The sequence below is a fragment of the Mus pahari genome, chromosome 7 (genome assembly GCF_900095145.1).
Source record: "Mus pahari chromosome 7, PAHARI_EIJ_v1.1, whole genome shotgun sequence".
Taxonomy (NCBI): Eukaryota; Metazoa; Chordata; class Mammalia; order Rodentia; family Muridae; genus Mus; species Mus pahari.
The window spans coordinates 106056754-106079209 of NC_034596.1; the positions used below are offsets into that span (position 1 = coordinate 106056754).

General features: G+C 47.8%; 1 protein-coding gene across 1 annotated transcript in view; it reads left to right on the forward strand.

Moving 5' to 3' along the window:
- Tdrd9 (tudor domain containing 9) overlaps positions 1-22456 on the forward strand; it is a 91210-nt gene that overhangs the window by 47358 nt on the left and 21396 nt on the right. The window contains exons 15-32 of the mRNA XM_021202190.1: positions 582-713; positions 1437-1602; positions 1688-1751; positions 1823-1886; positions 2178-2222; positions 2997-3050; positions 6792-6908; positions 8314-8421; positions 10243-10343; positions 11094-11267; positions 13763-13874; positions 14910-15122; positions 16172-16261; positions 17661-17921; positions 19267-19422; positions 19778-19848; positions 21083-21192; positions 21914-22010. Of these exons, the coding sequence (XP_021057849.1) occupies positions 582-713; positions 1437-1602; positions 1688-1751; positions 1823-1886; positions 2178-2222; positions 2997-3050; positions 6792-6908; positions 8314-8421; positions 10243-10343; positions 11094-11267; positions 13763-13874; positions 14910-15122; positions 16172-16261; positions 17661-17921; positions 19267-19422; positions 19778-19848; positions 21083-21192; positions 21914-22010 (2135 nt within the window). The remainder of the gene's footprint in view (positions 1-581; positions 714-1436; positions 1603-1687; positions 1752-1822; positions 1887-2177; positions 2223-2996; positions 3051-6791; positions 6909-8313; positions 8422-10242; positions 10344-11093; positions 11268-13762; positions 13875-14909; positions 15123-16171; positions 16262-17660; positions 17922-19266; positions 19423-19777; positions 19849-21082; positions 21193-21913; positions 22011-22456) is intronic.

Sequence of the window (22456 nt, forward strand, 5' to 3'; positions counted from 1 at the left end):
TACCCTCTTCATCTCCCTGATGTCTCCTACCCTCTTCATCTCCCTGATGTCTCCTACCCTCTTCATCTCCCTGATGTCTCCTACCCTCTTCATCTTCCTGATGTCTCCTACCCTCTTCATCTCCCTGATGTCTCCTACCCTCGTCACCTCCCTGATGTCTTTTTGCTTCCTGCTTTCCTGCTTTTGGCTTTGTCTTCTTCCCCTCTTTTTGGAGAAAGGGTCTTGCTATGGCCTATGCTGGTTTCAAACTCACAATCCTTTTGCCCCTAAGTTCCCCAGGTACTGGGATGTCAGCACACAGCCTTAGGCCATGCCAGTTTCCCTCTCCTCCCCCACTGTCTGTTCTGTTCTCAGTCAGGGTCTGGCAGCACCACTGTCCTTGAACCTGTGTTCCCCTGCCTCCAGCTGGAATTGTGGGTGTGCTGCCACCCCCAGCATCCTTCTGTCTTATCTTCTTCCCTCCCTGTCCCTCCCTGCTGTTCTCCATCTCTATTCTTTCTCTTTCTCTTTCCCTTTGCACAAGTCCTGTGAACAGCTAAGTGGCTTAGCATCGTTTCTGTACTGAAATTCTGTTCTTTCAGCGCTGTCCGCTGGGAAGCACAATATTGAAGGTGAAGTTGCTTGACATGGGTGAACCGAGAGCTCTGCTGGCCACCGCCCTGTCTCCGCCCAGCCTGAGTGACATTGAGCGCACCATTCTTCTGTTGAAGGAGGTGGGGCATGTGCAATTACTTAGTAGTGGGGAAAGCTAAGGCTTTTACTTTGTGGGGGAGCCTAACTTTCCTAGTCTGTAAAGTGGTTTAGCTGTTACAAAGCTCAGCATGTGACTCCATCGCAGCCTGCCCTTCAGCTCTGTCTGTCCCCCTCCCCCGTGTCTCTGAAGCCCCCAGCCTCTCCATCCCTAGGGCCCATCCTGAGAAGCGCCCAGCGCTTGCTTCACTCACTCGGGCTGCTTGGCTTTCTCTAGCTTTGTCCTCCATCTCCCTCTCACCCTCCTGCCCACCATTGCCTGAGACTCTTCCCATCTCCTTGGCCCACTCCACTCAGCCTCTGCTCTTGTGACTTGCCCTCACTGGCCCTGAGAGCAGCTGTGTCCTAACATTTTCCCCGCAGACGTGCTTTGTCAGTGTAGGTATGCTCGGTGAGAGGCTGCTGCTGGAACCTGTTGGCTCTGTGTGTGCCATGTTTGTTAAACTTGGGACTGGATGGGCCTGTGGAAGTGTCCTTCCATATCATCTCCCTGTGACATGACATGCGCTTCTTAGAACCACAGAAGGAGTGAGTGTCAGGAGCATGCTGGAGCCACCAGCCTCTGCAGGAGACCTTAGCTGTCTCAGAACCTCACTTGCCAGCAGCTGGTGCTCCATCTGCCTTAAGGATAGTGGAGTGTGGCTATGGTGGCTGGCCCTCGCTAAGGACACTAACTTGCTTCCTAGGTTGGTGCACTGGCGGTCAGTGGTCAGAGAGAGGACGAGAACCCCCACGATGGCGAGTTGACCTTCCTGGGACGCGTGCTGGCACAGCTCCCTGTCAGCCAGCAGCTGGGTAAACTCGTTGTGCTGGGACATGTGTTTGGGTGCCTGGATGAGTGTCTCATCATAGGTGAGTGGGATAGCTGTGGGGACAGCTGTGGGCAGCATGTGCTGGCATGAGCTGGCGGGCTTCATGCTCTGTTTTCTGTCTTTAGCGGCAGCTCTTTCCCTGAAGAATTTTTTCACGATGCCTTTTCGGCAGCATCTGGATGGATATAGGTATTTAACATTTTCCCCTTGGGGTTACCTTCCTCATGGCACTAGGTGACACTTTATCAATGTGTTTGCAGGAACAAAGTACACTTCTCAGGTAGCAGCAGGAGTGACTGCCTGGCACTCGTGGAGGCGTTCAGGGTGAGTGTCTACCCTCTGGAGAGGTGGAGGCGAGGTGCCACCCAAAGCACCAGTATGTTCTCACACCCGGCTACAAGTGGTTAGAGGTGTCTTCTCGTGGTGTGGGCAAGGGCTTCTGGTGGCTCTCACAGAGCAGCAACTGCAGAGGGAGCGGTGGGTGTCTGAGGCATTTCCCGAGGCTGATTAAAAACACTAAATGTGTAAGTTTTCTGTATTTAGCCATGTGTTGACTTTGGAATTAAATTCAATTAGCTAGTGAGTTATTTTGAAACTGGGATCTTGTTGTTTCAGGCCTGGCAGGCTTGCAGACAGCGAGGAGAGCTGCGGCATCCCAAGGTTAGTCATAGTCCCTACAATTCTGTCTCAGCTTGGCCACTGCCTGTGCACTGGGATGACATTAAGACCTGTGGTTACTGCAGGCAGTTGCTCATGCTGTCCTCTAGGAGGGGCAGCAGGTGTCTAAGTGACCTGGTCTGCTGCTTGTGGGAAGCAAGCTGTCAGCTAGCAGCGTGGTGTTCTCTGCCTCACACTGCTGTCGGGCCTGTTGGCTTTGGGCTAAACAAGTTGGCTCAGAATTAATGACACTGTAGCCCTTGCTCCTTTCTCTGAGTTTAGATAACAGGCTTAACAGGAACCTAATCCAGTAGCCTGTATTGCTTCTCTTTTTCAGATAAGGCCTTGTCTTCTAAACTAGTTAGGTTCCAAAGACCTTCGGTAGGCATGTCTGTGGATATAGCCTTGCTGTGCCTCAGTGCATCTTTACCAACAAGTGTGTGAGCTACCTTTTAAAAACGCTCCACCGTATTTATTATCTTCCCAGGGGCTACAATGTGACAAGTCTTTCTCCAGACTGGTCATTCTGTCTTAGATTTTTGGGGACAGATAAACTCAGGAAGAGTTGTCCCTATGTATGCTTGTAGTTTGGATCTAGTGTGATATTGGAAGCTCCTATGGAGGATGCCCTCTGTGTGATCACTCGTGTGTACTGTTCACTATTACACAGGCTGAGTCCTCCCTGTTGAGGTTCTAGACGAGACATGTGTTATAGTAGCAGATTAACCTCTGACTCTCTGGCCTCACGTTGGATATTGTACGTTTATATGTTTAAAGGATGAACTTGACTGGGGACGGCTAAATTACATTCAAATAAAGAGAATCAGAGAGGTAAGCTATAAATTTTTCAACTTCGTTGACAAAAACGAACTGACTTAAAAATGGTTATTAAGCAGGCCAGTGGGTGGTGGCACACACACCTTCAATCCCAGCAGTCGGGAGGCAGAGGCAGATGAATCTGAGTCGAGGCCAGCCTGGTCTACAGGGTGAGTTTCAGGTCAGCCAGGGCTACACAGAGAAACCCTGTCTCACTCAAAACAACAACAACAACAGCAGCAGCAGCAGCAGCAGCAAAGGTCATTAAGTAGCAGCAGGACACAGGGTGCAGGGGCAAATCTCTGCTGATTCCCAGTGCGAGTAGGAGGGCCTTGCAGTGCGGCAATGGCTTAATTCCATAAGTCTCTTCCCAAATGTCATTTTATGATGAACAAGTGTAATCTTGGCAACTTTCTTTTAGTATTTTTTCAAGATAAGCATGGTCCTTTCATTATTAACTGGCTAACCTAAGTCGGCACCTATGGGCTTTGTGCTTCTGATTCACTCCTTGATGAAGCTTCGCAGTTCCTGAGTTCAGATTCTAGTGTTTTCTCCAGGTGTTTGCGGAAGATTCATAGTGAGGCTGGCCTGAGGCTTGTGTGTGTTTGTGTTGTGTGTGCACATGTGTAGTGTGTGTTAGTCTCTACAGCTATAGTCTAATTTAACTTAGTGCCAAAATCTGACTTGAGCTGTGTGATGGCTGTTCTTGGTTGTCACCTTGACTACAGCTGGAATTAACTAAAACCCAAATGGCCGGGGACAAATGTGAAGAATTTTTTTCCTAAGTAAATCATTTGAAGTAGGAACACCCACTTCTAATCTGCATCTTTGAGGTAAGAAGATAAACTTTAATCTATATTTTTTGAGATGGGAAGATGTACCTCTACTCTAGGCCCCGGCATCTGCTGGCAGCCGATGTAAAAACGTGAAAGGAGGAGGCTTTTCTCTTTGCCTGCTGTTGCTGCTCTCGCTGGCAGGTTCAGTCCTGCACCGGCAGGCATTAGAGACTGCTTCTACTGAAGACCGCTGAGACATCCAGCTCTGTGGATTAAATAACTACTGAATTGTTCTTTGTAGGCAACCATTGCTGGATTAGCAGCACCACATTTTAATAAATCTGAGACAGACAGACAGCTAGACAGATGAATGAACAGACAAATAGATGATAGATATTAATTCTGTTTGTTCTGCTCCTATAGAGACATGGACTCTGTGTTTTTTGTTTGTTTGTTTGTTTGTTTTGAGACAGGGCCTTTCTGTATAACCCTGGCCAGCCAGGAACTTGCTTTATAGACCAGGCTGGCCTTGAACTCACAGAAGCTACCTGCCTCTGCCTCTTATGTGCTAGAATTAAAAGTATGCGCCTCCATGCCCAGCTTTGGAGTCTTGTTTTGTGTTATGAACTACTCCTGTGTCTGTGGCCCATCGTGGAGTGTGATTGACACACCCAGTGTCAGTGTCAATCCTTTGGAGAAAACAGATTCCCTTCTCCTAGAAAACAGATTCCCCTCTCCCAGAAGGTCTCAGGTGCAAATAGTTCCTTGGTTAGGGGTGGGACTCTGTCCACATTTCCTTCACTGTGCAGGAATTTTGAGCAGGTCATATGTGTGCTGTTCCACTGACTTATGTGCCTCAGTTCTGTGTGTCTGGGAGACGCTGTTTTCTTAGAGTCATCCACCACACTTGGCTCTTACAGTCTTTCAACCTCGTCTTCCACACAGGCCTCACAGAAGGAGTGGCCTGATAAAGACAGCCCACTTTCGACTGTGTGCCCCCAGGTCTCTCACTGTCTGCACGTGGTCCAGCTGTGGGTCTCTGTGTTAATCCCCATCTACTGCAAGAGGAAGCATCTCTGATGGGGGCTCAGCACAGCACTGTGTATTGGTATAGCAATATGTCCTTAGGAGTTGTTTTATTGCTGCCTTCTTTTAGCAGAACAATAGTGGTAGGTTTTCCCCTGGGCCTGTCTGGTCTCAGGTGTGGGTCCCATCTCCCAGAGGGGGTTGGCAAAGCCCACCATAAAGGAGATGGTTCCTCCCACACCCTCTGTGTCACTGAGTGAGAGAGAGAGAGGCTCACTTGTCAGTAACAGGGCCTCAGCATCAGGACGGGAAGGGTAACCAATAGCCTTAGCAGCAGTCTGTGGTGTTCTTGGGGGGAGGTCTGTAGGACCACTTTGCCCAACAATTCAACACAATGTAACCCATTTCCGGTATTGGGGACTTGACTTGTTAGCATATGCTGCTTGGTCAGGGTGTTGTCTCTCTTGTTATATGGCAACTCAATTTAAATTTCCCTTATATAGGAGGAGCGTCTAGACTGGAGATTGCCTCCTTCACTCTGCCTTCCTCTCTCTCCTTTGATATCTTCCTATTCTAGTTCCCCTATTCATTTATAACGCTGCGCTCTATTTCCCCTTCTTTGGAAGATCCTGTCCTCCCTCCTAGCCTTTACAGGCTACCTAACCTCTGGATATTCTAGATGAACTCACATATCTAAAGCTTAAAAGCTAATGTCCACATTTAAGTGGAAGCGTTCAATATTTGTCCTTCTGGGTATAAGTTACCTCATTTTGGATGATAGTATCTAGCTCCATCTATTTACATGAAAATTTCATTTTTCTTAGCAGCTGAATTATATCCCATTGAATAATATTCTACCTTGTAAATATACCACACTTTCATTATCCATCAGTTGGATTTTCCGGAACTAGAGCTACAAATGGTTATAGATTTCCATGTGTGTGCGAGCCTGCACACTCACACACTAGTGATTTAGCTTAGGGTTGTGGACATATTAAGCACACACTTGTATGTTAATATGTCTTATTGAGTTATACCCCTTTCACTTTATCATAGTATTTCCCCTTCTGTTATTGTATATTTTTTGCTTTTAAATTTTTGTTTGGATACTTTTGTGATGACTTAAAATTATTTATTTTCATATATATGTATTCATATATGTGTGTGTTGCTCTTTAGTGGTTTGCCTGCATGTATGTATGTGTGAAGGTGCCATATCCCCTAGAAGTGGAGTTAAAGACAATGTTCTTAACCACAGAGCCATCTCTCCATCATATATATATATATATTTAAAAACAGACACTTTGTATGAAAACATGTTGAGAGAACCCCTCATGTAACACTGGCTGGCCTTAAACTCTGTGTAGTTGAGGCTGGCCTTGAGCTCCTCCTCATCCCCCCTCCCCCTCCCAGCTGCTCAGATCATAGGGATGTGCTGCTATGCAGGGATCAAAAGAGTTTATTTTCACTTGGCATTTATTCTTTTCACTGAGGGGAGCTCTGTAACATACCTTGTTTCTCGAGACAAGATTTTACAGTGTGAACCACGCTGGCCTTGAGCCGTGTGGTCAGGATGGGCTCATCTGAGATCCCCTGCCTCATCTTCCTACATTGGGATTATAGGTATGCATCACTGTTTGCACACGCCATGTCTCTAAACACGAAGCCAGAACTTGCTCACAGTGGAAGGTGTAGAGGACAGAAGGAAGTTTGAAAGACGCGAGTTGAGATTGTAGTTTGGATCATGCACATAAGCTGAGGATGGGGGCGTGACCTGCCATCTGCTGCTCTGTTGTCCCCTTGTGTCTCTCGTTCCTTATTAGTGTTGAATAAGGTGACTCCTGGTGGCTGTGATGGTTAACCAGTGGGGTGTCCATCCAACCTTCCCTGTTGTGTGCATTTGGTTTTACTCCTTGGAGTGATGTCTATGCTTCAGATTTCCATGTGCCCTGTAGGTGGCTGAATTATATGAAGAATTGAAGAATAGAATCTCACAGTTCAACATGTTTGTGGGTCCTCACCATCCCGTCTTGGATCAAGAATATCCATATAAGCAGCGCTTCATCTTGCAGGTGTGCTGGGCCTTCCTTTTAGTGATTTATTTATTCATCTTCCTTCCTTCCTTCTTTCCTTTCTTTCTTTTGTCCTTGCTTTCTTTCTGAGATAGTCTTACTATGTAACCTTGGATGGCCAGGAACTCACCACGTAGACCAGGCTAGCCTTGAATTAACGGAGCCCTTCCTGCCTCTACCTTCTGAGTGCTAGCGCGTGCCACCACACCAGTTGCCATCAAGTTCTCATTCGGGTTGTGGTGACTTCATTTGTTCTCTCTGCTGTTGGTGCCGGCTGAAATCTGGACACCATAGTGGTTCTACGTGTTTGAAATCAGGATCCCTCTTTGTTCACACTCCCTTTGGTGGTGTGAGGATCTCACCCTGCTTTTCCTCAGTGAGCTTGTGTTGTCACCATGGCCAGTGTTAGGGCCTTTTGCTGTAAAGTCCAGAGACTACATGTGCCCTACTGTCACTGCGTGTGCAGAGCAGGCCCCTTTAACTTTGGGTCATGAAGCAGGTGACTAGCTATGGGGTGAAACCTTCCAGGAACTTTATAGAAGTGTGTCCTGCACATGAACAGTGCTTCTGTTACAGACCTGCAGAGTAGGGTTGCCGTTGCCGTGTCTGAGTTACTGTCAGAAACACCAGGACCAAGGCAGCTCACAGAAGGAAGAGTCTGTGGAGGGCTTACAATCAGAGGTTGAGTGAGTCCATGGCCATCAGGGTTAGGAGCATGGAAGCAGGAAGATCTGTAGGCCTGGTGCTTGAGCAGTAGCTGGGAGCTTATATCTGATTCATAAGCAAGAGGCAGAGAGAGTAAATGACATGGTGGGCCTTTTAAAACCTAAAGTCTACCCATAGTGCAACACTCCTCCAATGAGTCCACACCTCCAAATTCTTCCCAAACAGTTCTACCAACTGGGACCAAATATTCAAATATATGAGCCTATGGAGGCCATTCTCATTCAAATTACCACATGCATACAGAACAGGGTTTGAGGTGGACACCTGCAAACCAGACGTGGTGGGAATAGCGTTCTTTTGTGGATGGGAAATTGACATGTGGCCATGGGGAGTCTTCTGTGGGTGTGTTCTGTAAGGCAGATTCTTAAGAAAGGGTTTGGCAGAGTGCCTTTTAGATGTGAGCGTTAGGTGCCAGCTTGCTGTCCGCCTGGAGAGTCCCCACTGGACTGATGTCTACACATGGCCTGTCGGGGCTGAGGTTGGGTGAGGGTGAGAACAGCTTAGTGCACTGTTGTGTCCACGTTGGCTCTGTCCTCAGAAGCATTGTAGCTATTCTGAAGAAGAGATCCGGGAAAGATGGCCGTCATGGGGAGCCACGGGATGTGAGAGGTGTGGTTCGTGCTCTGGGATGGCGAGAGAGCGCAGCGGGAAGAGACTTCGGCACGTGCTTCTTTTCCAGGTTGTGCTGGCAGGCGCTTTTTATCCAAACTACTTCACTTTTGGGCAGCCAGACGAGGAGATGGCAGTGAGGGAACTGGCCGGCAAAGACCCCAAGACAACAGTTGTGGTAGGTGACGACAGTCGTGGTAGGTGATACATAGGAAGCTGTCCCAAGAGAATAGTGTGAATGTGGTGTCCAAAAGGACTGCCTCTAGTGTGGGTAGTGCCGAGGGTCATTAGTGTTCGAATGAGCGCTGTGTGGATTTCTCCAAGTGCGCACTGCTGCTTAACCTTTAAGAGACTGCTGCCTTCCTACAGCATCTTCATCTTTATAGACCTCATTCTACAGAGTTTGTATATTCAGGTTGAGTGCTGCCTTGAACATTGTCTCGTCCAAGGATTTAAGGCCCTGGAGACTAAGTTGTTGATTGACAATGTAATGACACACAAAATAAAATGTTACTGGTTGGCAGCTTACTGTTGTAAGTAACAGTGATCCCCCTGCCTGACGCCCAACATAACGACTTAGAGAATATTAAGTTCAGATTTGAAGCCCTCAAAGTCTGCACTAGAGTGCATGACCTAGGGAGAACATGTAAGCAGTGTGAATTAGGTGGGAATAGGGGAAGAGATCTGACCATAAGCCATGGGCACTGACTGCTGAACTCATAGGGGCCATTTGTTTATGCCCCAGCAGTAACACGTGACAACTGGAATTACATACTTGAGCATCGGGCTTTCATTAGAGGCCTTGGTTGATTTAGGGCAGTGGAAGCAGTTGGTAAAGTTAGCTCCTGGCATGAAGTAGGTCCTCAGTCACTGCTCGTCTTAGTCTGGGGTGTCCTTACACTGCTTTGCAACTGTGGAGAGTCTGAAGATTGACAAGGACAGAGCCACAGACTCTGGACCATTTCCAGTCAGGTCTTTGAAGAGCTCAGCAGGCAAGATGGGTGCAGGGATGCAGTGTGCGCCAGGGTGGGCGGGGCATGGGGGAGGAGGAGTTTCCACTTAAGGCTGCCTGCCACAGGCTCCTGGTGCTCCAGGACTGTGGGCTCTGTTACTTCTCTCTCTAGAGAAAGCTCTTGATTAGCTTCGTCTGCACTCTTCCTGCTGTCTGTCCTTCAGCTGTGTGCAGTGGACAGGCCCCACAGGAGCCTACGCAGGCACACTTCTCGGCCCCAGTCAGCCTGGTCACTTGACACGTGACTGACCATGCGTCATACAAACTAAATCGTAGCTAGTTTTGCTTTGGAACGTCTGGGAGGAGCCGAACATTATTGTACAGTGTATTTTTCTGTGAGCTTCACATTAACCCTTTAAAGTGAAGGCTTTGCCAGCATCGCAGCACGCTTGTGCCGGAGCTTCCGTGGCTTCCGTGGCTGAGCTTAGACTAGGTCCAGGCAGTGCCCCTACCCTTGCTGCCACCACAGCTGGGAGCCACTTCACTCTTGGGGCGGGCGGGTCAGAGCTTGGACGCAGTGACGCTGCAAGCTTGCTCTGCTGGGCCCCAGAGTGCAGAGAGTGCTCTGAAGCAGCTGGCACTGAGACTGCTGCCCTGGGGACCACAGCCTCAGAGGTGACCAGTCCATGTCCCCTAACTCCTTTCTTGCCACTCTTTATCAGAGGGTGATTGATGTCTTAGGAAGCTGCAGTTAACATGATTATTTTAAAGTAACAAAATGAAGGCAAAAAACCCTGCAATCGACTGTTGAACTGTTTTAAAAAGGAGAAAACTAGCCTTCATTTCATGCATTTTTGTTAAAACATTTATAATTTTGTCATGTGGTTGTCAGGTGCATGAATGGGCCCAGTCTGTGGTATATCCCTATGGGCTGTGCTTGGGAGTGAGGACGGTTGCCTCTGCTCCTGGATGTTGGGGCAGTCGGGTCCTCACTGACGGCAGTGACAGTGACAGCAGTGACATTGACATGCCTGTGTTCCCTTCCAGCTGAAACACATCCCTCCCTACGGATTTCTTTACTACAAGCAACTGCAGTCTCTCTTTAGACAGTGTGGTCAAGTCAAATCCATTGTATTTGATGGTGCAAAGTAAGTAGTTGCCTTTGGGTCAGCGGCGATTACGAGGGAGTCCCTGGCTTAGAACCCGGGGACTCCTTCGTAATTGCAGCTGAACCCAGGGCCTTATAATTTTGGCTTTTGACTCACAATGGAAAGAAACATCACATTAATATTTCAGAAGAAAGCAACTACATTCTTTTTGGTTCTTCCAGGATCAGTTAGAGATATAAAACAAGAATCAGAGAGTAATTAATGAGTCTGCTCCTCGTCCCCACTCTGTAGCAGCTGTGTGAGGCAGAGGCATGCGGGCACAGGGGCCCCTGGGCAGTAGGCAGGGGCAGGGTGATGTCATTGCTACTTACTAACCTAGGAGTTGTCTTCAAGGGTCTTGGCAAAGCCACTGTGCTGTGTGTTCGGTGGTGTTCTGTGTCACAGTCTCAGCCTCTAATAGTTTAGAAGCAGGATACCTGCGCTGTGCTGGAATTGTGACCACTAGGATTCCTTGGCCGACACTTGCCTGTGCACTTGCTGTCACTTGTGCACTGTGCTGTGCAAGCGTGAGGCCTGGCTTCCCTGACTTGTAATTGTAAGTTAGGTGCCTCAGCAGATCATCTGTCTTAAACCAATCAATATTTCTACTGATTGATTAGAAGGAAGAGTTGCTAGCATTTTAAGAAGTATGCGGTGAGAATTTTTTCCTAACCTTCAGAGAAACTAATGTCTTATTACTTATTGTATATTATTATTATTTCATGCTTTAATTCATATTTTATGGAACAGAGCATTTGTGGAGTTTTCACGAAATCCAACAGAAAGATTTAAGACCCTCCCTGCTGTGAACTTGGCAGTCAAGATGTCCCAGTTGAAAGTGTCCCTTGAGCTCAGTGTCCATGCTGCAGAGGAGATCGAGGGGAAGGTGCAAGGTGGCTCGGTGTCAAAGCTCAGGAATACAAGGTATTTCCAGAAGATTCCACATGTGTCCCTGTTCCCAAATATGCTCCCACAAGACTGTTGGACAAGCCGTAGCTGGTGCTGGCCTGGCTTTGTCAACAGGTGGTGCTGTCCTAGAGTCTCCGCATGGGTGTCCTGCAACTGTTCCCCACTCATCCTCAGTGAATTCGTCTGTTTAGTAGATGTGCTGCGTGCTGTGAAGCTATCAACGGACTGATGAAATCATTTAGATTTTCAGTTTAGATGTAGAAATTGGCCCTGTGCTTCTTTCCTTCCTTCCTTCTGAGGTTTATGAATTTCATTTTGAGAATTCTTTTTTTGACAGAGCAAAAGGTAGACTTTAGCGGAGGTGCATTTGGGGCCCTGGTTCGTAGCAATGCCAGCTGCAGAGCAGACATCCTTTCCACCCACACAGCCTGGGTGGCCACGGGGATGCAGGACAGGAGTAAAACCCTGGCCAGTGCCTGTAACAGATTCCTCTCTTTCAGGGCTATACAGGCAAGAGTCTCCTTCTTAAATGTTTGTCTGAGTCAGGACTTCCCTATGTAGCTGTGGCTGGCCTAGAACTCACAGAGATCCATGCCTGGCTGTATTTATTGTTTTTTCTTCAAAGTCTACTTTATCTCTTGTTCTGTGTAATCTTTGTGATTCCAGAAAGGGTCTTGTGACTATGAACAGTTGGTGAGGGAGAGACGCAGGCACTCCAGTTCCATCCAGTGGGTGGTGGTGTGGGTTCTATTCCTGAGTTGTTTGCTGTCTGTGGCGGCCCATGTACTTGTTAGTTAGACGGGTGGCTGTGGAGGCCGAGGGCTGTCTTTGTAACTTTGTAACTCAGTGAATCTGGAGCTCATGGGTTTGGGGGACCCACAAGGACACAGGTCCTCATGCCTGTGCTAGGCACTTTACCAGCAAAGCCCTTTCTTCAGCCCAAGCTTTGTTCTGACCTCTTGGGAGAAGGGTGGGCTTAGCCTTCAAAGATCCCCGTCTGTCTTTGTTCAAGTCTGTTGACATTTGCGCCTGGTACTGTCTGTGACTTCGAGCCTGCCGATCAAACAAGGAGGAGCCAGGTCTCTCCTTGAATTCTTTCCCTTATTTTAGGATAAAAGTGTCAAGAGGAAGCTCTATGTTCGTTCATTTTCCCTTTATATCCTGTATCATTTACTGTCTTTCTACTCTAAGAGGTGAATAATATTTTTAGTGCCTGTTTGATAATTTGATAATCATGTATTTTGTGTTAGCATTATTTTGAGCTGAGTGTGGACTCTTTTTAAAAAAAACAGGATTTTAAAAAAGACTTATGTATATGAGTGCTCTATCTGCATGTACACCTGCATGTCAGAGAGGGCATCAGATTCCATTATAGATGGTTGTGATCCACCATGTGGTTGCTGGAGATTAAACTCAGGATCTCTGGAAGAGCAGCTGGTTCTCTTAACTGCTGAGCCACCTCTAAAGTCAAGGTCTTCTGTAACCTGGGCTGGCCTCACACTTCTGTAGCTGAGGGTGATCTTGAACAACTTCTGCTCTTCTTGCTTTCACCTTAAAAATGTGTTTGCGTTTTTCTGTGTATGGATCCCCTAGAACTGGATCTGTAGACCAGGCTGGCCTGACCTGGATCTCAGAGATCCACCTACCTCTGCCTCCCGAGTGCTGGGAATAAAGACATGTACCACCACTGCTCAGCCACCTATTATTTTTAATTATGCCTATTTATGTGTCTGTGTGGGTGTATGTGGACATATGTGTGGGTGCCTGTGGAGACCAGAGGCCTTGGTTCCTCCTGGAGCTGGAGTTCCGGGCAGTGGTAAGCTACAGGATGTGCGTGCCGGAGGTGAACTCCAATCCTTTAGAGAAGCAGTCAGTATTGGTGCTAACCACTCAGCCGTCCCTCCAGCCCCTTCTTCCTTCTAAGTTCTGGGCACACAGCATGTTTATGCTGTGCTGGGGATCACACCCCAGGCTTTGTACAGACCGGGCAAGCGCTCTAACAGTGGAGTGCTTTGTTTTCTAGTTAGTTTTCTAAAATGAGAAAAGTAAAAAGGATTGCAGGCCCTAGATTTAGAATGTATGCTCTTGAAAGCAGATATTCTGTCTTTTAGGGTGTACTCCTGGAGGGGCGGGGATAACTATTAGGGTGTTCATGACTTCCAGGACAGGCAAGTAAGTCATCAAACATTCTGTTTTGCATTGAGATCAAGCTTAACCTTTCTGGTTAGGTCACTTCTGTTCTGTAACAGGTACGTGAGGTGATCAGCTTGCAAGAGGAAAAGCTAATTTGACTCATGGCCTCAGAAGTTTTAGCTCGTGGTTGGCTGGTTCTGTTAATTGGGGCCTGGGCTCTACCTACCAAAGACCCACTGCCACCCGACAGTGACTCCATAGACCTTTGGGGAATGATTAAGAGCCAAACTCTAGTGCGAGAAATGTTGGAATGGGTGGTAATTCACGTGAGGGAATAAAACCACCCAACTCTTAACTTTCAAACTCGTGTCACTCAGGGTGAATGTGGACTTCCAGAAGCAGACGGTGGATCCCATGCAGGTGTCCTTCAACACCTTGGACAGACCCCGCACAGTTGCAGACCTCCTCCTGACAATTGATGTCACTGAGGTGAGAGTGGCCCACTTTGTCCCAGAGCCTTTCCCACTCTCACATCTGAAGATTCTGGTCATGCGGCAGGCTCATCATGTGCCCTTTGAGCCAGCTCCTCGTGGAGAATCTGGCTGGGCAGTAATGGCTGTGCTCGCCAAGGTAGAATGTAGACAACAGGAAAGCGAGACTTCATTCTTGAATCAAAATTAAAGTATTTAACATGCTGTGGGAGCAGAGGCAGGCCACTGTGCATTTGTGGCTAGCCTTGTCTTTCTAGAGAGTTCTAGACAAGCCAGGACTACATCCTGAGACATTATCTCAAAAGAAAAGAAAAAAAAAACCAAAACCTAAACAGACAAGATAAAAAATACTTAAAAACTTAGTTAGCATGACATATGCTATAGAATTGTTTACATCAACAAAACTAGTGTTGAAATATTATTTGTTTTTTTTTTTTATTTCTTTAAAATAACTTGTATAGACTCAGATGAAAATCTGTAGTGGAGCTCCTGTCTCACATGTATGCGGCCCTGGGTTCAAACCCCAGTACAAAAAAATATATAAGCAAGTATGTTTATTTTTTAGTAAATCTACAGCTACACTTCACTGGGAATTCCATGTAGAGATCTGGAATCCAGGCAAGTGGGAACATGCTGACCGTGGTTCCCGTAGCTCCCGTGGCTCCCATGGTCTGAGCTGTTCAGAGGGTGTTATACAACGTCAGCTGTTCTCTGCCCGACCTCACATGCTGTTCTTATTCGTGGGCTTTGCACTTGGCCCTGCGCCTGGACTCAGCAGCTTTGAGGGCACAGGAGGCCCTGTGGTATTGACTTATCTGGACTAAATCTAGACCCCCTCCAAGCCTTCAGGACCTGGGCTACAGAGTCCCCTCAGGGCAGCCTGTGGTCACACACCCATTGCTGACAAGAAACTCCTCACTTGCTTCACAGAGGCTGCTAGGGACCCATGGAAGGACACTGACAGAAATGAGCCTGTTGATGGGTCCTGTGGCCCATCAGTGGTCTTTATGTGCGCCCACACTCTCCCCGGCAGGTGGTGGAAGTGGGGCACTTCTGGGGGTACAGGATCGACGAAAGGAGTGCAGAGCTGCTGGAACAACTGACAGCGGAGATAAACCGCCTGGAGCTGGTCCCTCTGCCTATCCACCCACATCCGGACTTGGTCTGTCTGGCGCCTTTTACTGATTACAACAAGGAAAGCTACTTTAGAGCTCAAATTCTTTATGTTTCTGGAAATTCTGCTGAGGTATGTTTTTCTATTAACAGGAAAGGAAATAAGCCTAGAATTTTACAGAAAATTTTAGGACTGGAGAGATGGCTCAGTGGTTAAGAGCACTGACTGATTTTTCAGAGGACCCAAGTTAATTCCCAGCACCCACATGGAGGCTCATAATCATTTGTAACTCCAGACCTGGGGATCTGACACCCTCTTCCAGCCTTCATGGGCAGTGTATACATGTGGCTCTACATACATATAAAAATCAGAAAATCTGCCTTTAACAAGGAATGAAATACAAAGTTATTAGCAGTGGTGCACACCTTTAATCCCAGCACTTGGGGCATGGGAGCAGTGACAGGCCTCTGTGAATTCAAGACCACCCTGATCTATATGGTGTGTTCCAGAGCAGCCAAGGCTTCATACATAGATATACTCTGTCTCAAAAAAACCATAAAGAAACAAACAAATAAATGGTGCAAAGACATAGAGAGTGGTTATTATAAGGATGGGAGTGGAAGAGACATGAGCAGCATCTGTAATGACCTCTTCCCACAGTCACTCCCCAAAAGAAAGAAGCAGCCTAGACAGAAAGCCATTGAGGAGAGCTCTTGGACATTGCAGTGTGGCTCTTCACAGTGGGTGGCTTCTGGCAGGGGTGGGGAAGGACTCAGTGTCCTTTGAGTGCTGGCTGCTGGGGGTTTAAATGTGCTCCACTGAGTATCTGGGCAACACAAATTGGACATGGTATTTTTTTCTTCTTTTTCTTTTGGGGGAGATCACAATGGTGTGTGTGTGTGAGGGGGTGTTAAACCTGGGAGGACTAGGAAGTGAATGTGATCGGGGTTTAGAATGTAAAATTTCCAAATAATGAATAAAAGGATTCTAACTGTGGATTTGAATTAGCATCTCCCCCCACCCCCGCAAAGAAAGAATGAGAATATAAGGAATTTTCTCTATCTGTATGTGGACTGAGTCTCATGTACATAGTTGCAGAAGTAGAGAAGGCCACTCCATGCCCCTGTGCTGCAAAGGCCCTGTAGAGGCTCTGTCGAGCACTTGTCTCCTTTGTCTTGTAGGTGTTCTTTGTAGACTATGGGAATAGGTCTCATGTAGACCTAGACCTCTTGAGGGAGATCCCCTGTCAGTTTCTGGAGCTTCCATTTCAGGTAAGACTGAGAAAAGCCTGGGATGAGTGTCGAACACAAAGGGAAACCGGCTAGAGGTGGCCATGGCAGCCGGAGTCCGTAACAGACAAGGATGGCTCACACTAGCCACATGTGGCATCTACTCTTAAAAATTATATCACCATAGCTATCGCTGCCACATTAGTCTTGGAGAAAATCAGAATGAATGGAGGATCTGACTTTGAGCAAGAGAAAATAGTTTTAATTCAGTGGTGCTGTCTTAGCCACTGTTGTGTTGCTGAGAAGAGACCAAGGCCACTTTTAAAGGAAAACATTTAGTTGGGGCTGGCTTACAGCTTCAGAGGGTTAGTGCATCATAATGGCAGGGAGCATGGCAGGCATGTGTGGTGCCGGGAGAAGGAGATGAGCGCGGCATCCTCATCTATAGGCAGAGGAAGTCTGGTGTGAGCTTTTGAAACCCCACTTCCTCTAACAAGACCACACAAGATTGGAAATCTTCCCAAGCTTTTCAAAAAAAGTTGCACTCCATGATGATCAAGCATGCAAATACTCAGACCACCGCAGCCTGGGGAGGGGGAGGGCGTTCTCATTCTGACCACTGCAGCCTGGGAAGGGTGTTCTCACTCAGACCACCGCAGCCTGGGGTGGGGGGAGTGTTCTCACTCTGACCACTGCAGCCTGGGGGGGGGGGGTGTTCTCACTCTGACCACTGCAGCCTTGGGGGGGGGGGAGGGCGTTCTCACTCTGACCACTGCAACCTGGGTGGGGGGAGTGTTCTCACTCTGACCACTGCAGCCTGGGGGGGGCGTTCTCACTCTGACCACTGCAGCCTGGGGGGGGGCGTTCTCACTCTGACCACTGCAGCCTGGGGGGGGGGGCGTTCTCACTCTGACCATTGCAGTCTGGGGGGAGGCGTTCTCACTCTGACCACTGCAGGACGGGGGTGTTCTCACTCAGACCACTGCATCCTTGGGGGGGGGGTTCTCACTCAGACCACAGAGACCTCTTATGCTCTTAGCTCAGGCTATTGGCACTGGTGTAGCTTGAGACCTAGACTTGCATACTCCTTCCCAAAGAGCACACTCAAATTCCCTTTAAAATAGTGCAGTGGATGACAAAGGAAGGCAGCCTGGGGCGCTGACACACACTGTCATCCTAGCACTGGGTGGCAGAGGGAACTACAGATCACCTGAGCTAGGCAGCCTGGACTGCATAGTGAGTTCTAAGCCAGCCACCATAGTGAGACTCTCCAAAACAAACAAAAATACATTAAAAAAAAAAAAAAGAAGTGAAGCCATGTTTATTTAGCTTTCTGGACTTTTCTAGGAATGTTGACTAACAAAGCCACATCTCAGGAGAAGTTATCATTAGTGTTTTGTCCATCTATGAACCTGTTTCAGTGCTTTTCCTTCTGCCGCAGGCTTTGGAATTCAAGATTTGCAAAATGCAACCATCAGCAAAGTCTCTTATCTGTGGAGAGCACTGGAGTGGGGGCGCCAACGGGCGTTTCACCGCCCTGGTCAGCAGCGGCCCTCTCCTGGTGAAGGTGTTCTCCATTGTACACAGCGTCCTGCATGTGGATGTGTATCGATACTCGGGGGCCCAGGATGCTGTCAACATCAGAGACGTTCTCATCAGGGAGGGCTATGCTGAGCTCGCAGAGGAGTCCTATGAGTCAAAAGTATGAACCGTGTCTGTTTGTGGAGCACGTGTGTGCTGTCGAGGCCGGGCCAGACTGGGAGGGGACAGTGGGTGCACCACTTTTCTTCCTTTGTGTGATGTGGAGGCACAGGGTAGGTGATGCGTGGGGGTGCTCATTGGTTGGTCTTCTGAATGTCTAAACCAGTGGTGACCCCAGCCATAAAATTATCTCATTGCTACTTCATAACTGTTTTGCTACTGTATGGTTATAATATAAATATCTGATATGCAGATGGTCTTAGGCACCCCCTGTGAAAGGGTTATTCAACCTCTAAAAGGGTCACGACCCACAGGTTGGAGAGCGCTGATCTGAGTGCTGTCTTTATCTCTGGGGACTGCATTGTGGTGGGCGCATGCTATTTTGGCAGCTTCCTAGTCAATTGTTTTTGTTTTAGAAATGAAAATTAACTTGAAAATATTGTATAAATTTTAATGGATTCTAAAAATTATTTCTACAATGGAGGTACTCAATAAGCAAGTCATATATATTAAGCATTTCAGATTTTCTTTTAACTTTGTTTTTTTTTAAGCTTTTTTATTTGCAAATGTTTAGAAATTAAAATACGATTACACCATGTCCCTCCTTGCAATTCCTGCATACTTCCCCCCACTCCTCTCACATTCATGGCCTGTTTCTCTCCTGTTACATATGAATATGAATGCATAAATACAACCTTCACTGTGGCTCAGATGTGTATGTTGTCAGCACTCATCACTTTGTGTTGGAGAAGCAACTAGGGGGCGTTTTCCTCTCTCTGGAGTTATTCATTCCTGTAGTTCTTTGTCTAGAGGCGGGGCCCCGTGAGTTCCCTCTTTCCAAGTTAGTGTGTCCATGGTGTGGTCGTCTTCAGGCAGCCATATTGTCGAGGTTTCCTGGTTGTGACTTCCCTCTCCTTTCTAGGAGTTACAACCTTAAAGCAGAGTTCCAGGCCCTCTGGTCTCTCCATCCCATCTCCACAGTGCTCCCTGAGCCTAAGGGCGGGGCACCAGCGGGGTTGATGACTTCTCTGCATTTTGACCAGTGTGGCTTTCTAAAATGAGCTCTGTCAACTGCAAATACTTACTAAAGTACCTGCTTTTAATGTATATTAGTTCTTTTCTGAAAAAACAAAACAGTTCTTTCTCTAAAATCTTATTATGTTGGAAAATGAAGTTAGTCATTATTTTTGTTTGAATTTTAAATGAACCTGATAAAATTGTGTCCCTGCATATTCATGGCATTCAAATAGGAATAGGATTAGATCTGTGAAATATTTTGATATGAGATTCATGCTTTTGCTTTAGTTCTTGCCTTTGACACAATAACCATTTCTTGTTCTGGTCAGCAAAGCTACGAAGTCCTCAAGGGTTTCTTTGCTAAGTCAGTGGACACCATGCCGGACGGCTCTGTCTCCTCTCCTATGAAGGACGACGAGAAGCATCTCATACGAATTCTGTTGGAGAGCTTTGCTTCCAATCGGCTGGGTGCTCCAAACTGCAAGGTGAGCCAGCCGTGTGAAACGTGTCTTCGATCGTGCTCACTCTGCACGGTTTGCCCTGGGCTCAGCTGTCCATGTCGGTTTTCCTTCTTCCTGCGGTTTCCTCTTGAGTTCTCTCTCATACCCTCTCCCCCTCCCTTTCTCTTTCCAGTCTGTTGTTCTGGGCATCAGCTGGGGATCACTCGGCCTCTGCCTGCGTCTGCTGTTTTCCGTTGTTCTTTGACTTGCGTTTTCTGAGAGGATGTGTATGTGGCACCACGCTCTGATGTCATTGTAAAGCCTCAGCTGACTTTGGGACTGCCACCATTTATACGGAGTGGCTTATTGTGTATTGGTAACATATATTTTGTGTATGCAGGCTGTTCTCCATGGGCCCTTTAACCCTTATGAGCTGAAGTGCCATAGTCTGACCAGAATATCCAAGTTCAGGTATGACTAATTTTCCTATGAAATATTTTCTGTTTATCTGTAGCCTTCACAAGAGACTTATCTGACTTTGTATATAAGCTGCAAGACTGCTTTAGCATGTCTCTGATTCCCTCCCTGTGAAAACAGTGCACAGCTTTGCGTTTCTTCTGTTCTGGTTAGAGCTGTTGCTCAGCAGGCAGTGAATTCCCTCTGTGTCTGGACTGCTGAGGGACCTGTGTTCTGGGACAGTTATGATCTGGGAAACAGATGCAGTTGTCATTTTCACTAATACCATAGTTGAATGGTGACAGAAAATTAGTGACAGTGGTTTTGACAGGGGCCTGGGATACATGGAAGTATCTGGGGGTCCTGGCTATACTTTGAAGGCCACACTTGAGGCTTTCCAGAGCCTTCTAAGTCCCAAAGGCCACAGGGTATTTGCTGTGGTATTGTGTGGGGGATCAAGGGTGAGGACTGATAGACACCAGTGACACTGCGTAGGACTAGATTGGAGAATTTGTATTTGTGAGAGGTTTGAGTGAGCTAAGTACATTGGTTACTGGGTGGAAGGAGAAGGGGCTGCAGACTTGGTGACTGATAAGGCAGGTTTCCTGAGTCTCATTTCAAGAGTATCCAGAGTAGTTGAAAAGCTTTAACCTCGTGCATTTTGTAAGGCCCACTCTGGGCAAACACTGGCTTCTCTGAATTCTTCCGGGGATGAGGAATAGGTGTCCTGATAGCAATGCAGATGCCAGGCCTTGTGCGACCTTCTGAATGGTCTTCAGGAAAGAGCAGGCCTGTGAGACTTGTTCCCAGTGTAATCCGAAGCCAGAGAAGAGGTGTAGACACCAGCAGCTTCAGGGGCACCTTGAGAAGTGGGGCAAAGAGGCAATGGTGGTGGACAAGGAGCTGACAGGTGGCTTTGTAGAGAGCCACAGCCATCTCTGCTCAGAGGCAGTGGGTGGTGAGGCAGGCTGGATGGGCCACGCGGAGACCACTCTGCTGGAAGGCAGGCAGAGGCTTTGAGGGCTACAGGCCTTGACAGAGCAAGCATAGAAAAGCAGGTTTGAGAGCTGCTGTAGAAAGTGCCTAAGGGTATGGACAGGAAGGGCACGGACTGACTCAAAGAGGAGCCCAGGGCCTGTGTGGATCCTGGGTTTGCCTGTGCCACCATCTTCTGAGGTTCACTCTGGGCTGGCATGCTCCATCACCTGGCCAGTGGGGCGACAGCTTGTGCCCTGCTGCTTCTTCCCAGATGTGTGTGGATTGAGAAGGAGAGCATCAATTCTGTCGTCATCAGTGACAGCCCTGCCGACCTGCACCAGAGGATGCTGGTTGCAGCTTCACTCTCAGTTAACGAGACCGGTAATGAGATGGCTTCTGTTACCTGTTGTCTCTCGTTTGCCTGGACTTGACATCAGTGGTGAAGTCGTGTGTGTGTGTGTGTGTGTGTGTGTGTGTGTGTGTGTATTCACTCCATCAGCTGTTGTCCCTTTTAAGAAAATGTTTGTGTGTGTTGTGTGTGTGTGTTGCATGTCTGTGTGTGTTGTGTGTATGTATGTGTGTACACAGAAGCCCATGGAAGTCAGAAGAGGTATCAGATCTCTTAGAACTGGAGTTATAGATGATTATGACGATGAGCCCTCTTGTCGGTGCTGAGACATGAACTTGGGTCCTGACCAGAGCAGTAAGCGCTCTCAACAGCGGAGCTATCTCTCCAACTCTCATTAAGCTATTTCCTGAGTGCAGTGCCCAATGCAGATTTAAGAAACAAAGTATTACTACTTTTTGTTTTATACAAGGATATGGGAATTCAGTGATTATTGTTTCTTCATGCCTGGCTACAAAGTTCTTGGCTGTAGGATATCCTGGTAAGATCTAACAAGAGACTGAAGAAAGCGGAGCTCAGTGGGTTCTCTCTTCATGAGTAAATACCTAAGCATGGTCATGAGTCTGTGTGTAGAATGCACAGGAGCCACGGTAGGACCCTGGGTCAGGCTCAGCAGAAGCTGCGTACTGCAGATGAGCCGGCTGGGTTGGGAACAGTGGCCTAAGCGTGCTGTGCTGGTTTTCTTCCGCGTGGCAGGGTCCACCATGCTCCTGAGAGAGACCTCCCTGATGCCGCACATCCCAGGCCTCCCAGCGCTCCTCAGCATGCTGTTCGCACCAGTGATGGAGCTGAGGTAGGTGTGGGCTTCCACTTCGTCTGTGTGCAGACTTCTGGGTGGGGGAGAGAGTGGAAAACACACATGGAGGAGTCAGGCTGGGGCCCCTCCTGCTCTGGTTCACATTGTGCTTCAGTGTGATTCTATGCATTGCGTATTGCTCATGGCCCCTGACTTAGGAGACTTCAACTTAAGTTTTAATTTTGTGGTGATGCTAAAGTAACACTTGTTCTGTTTCTCTGGTTAGTAATGCTGGCAAGCTCCAGGCTGCTGTGGTAGTATGGTGACCCTGAGTCCTGAGTGTCATGGCAGACACGCCACCATGTGCTGTGGTATTCAGAAGGCCCACTGTGATCAATGCTTTTTCCACTGCAGGCATTTTCAGCTGGGATGCTGTCACGGTTTAAGTCTGGAGTGTACCACAGGCTCAGATGGCACTGCTCTGGGAGATTGTGGGTCTGGAG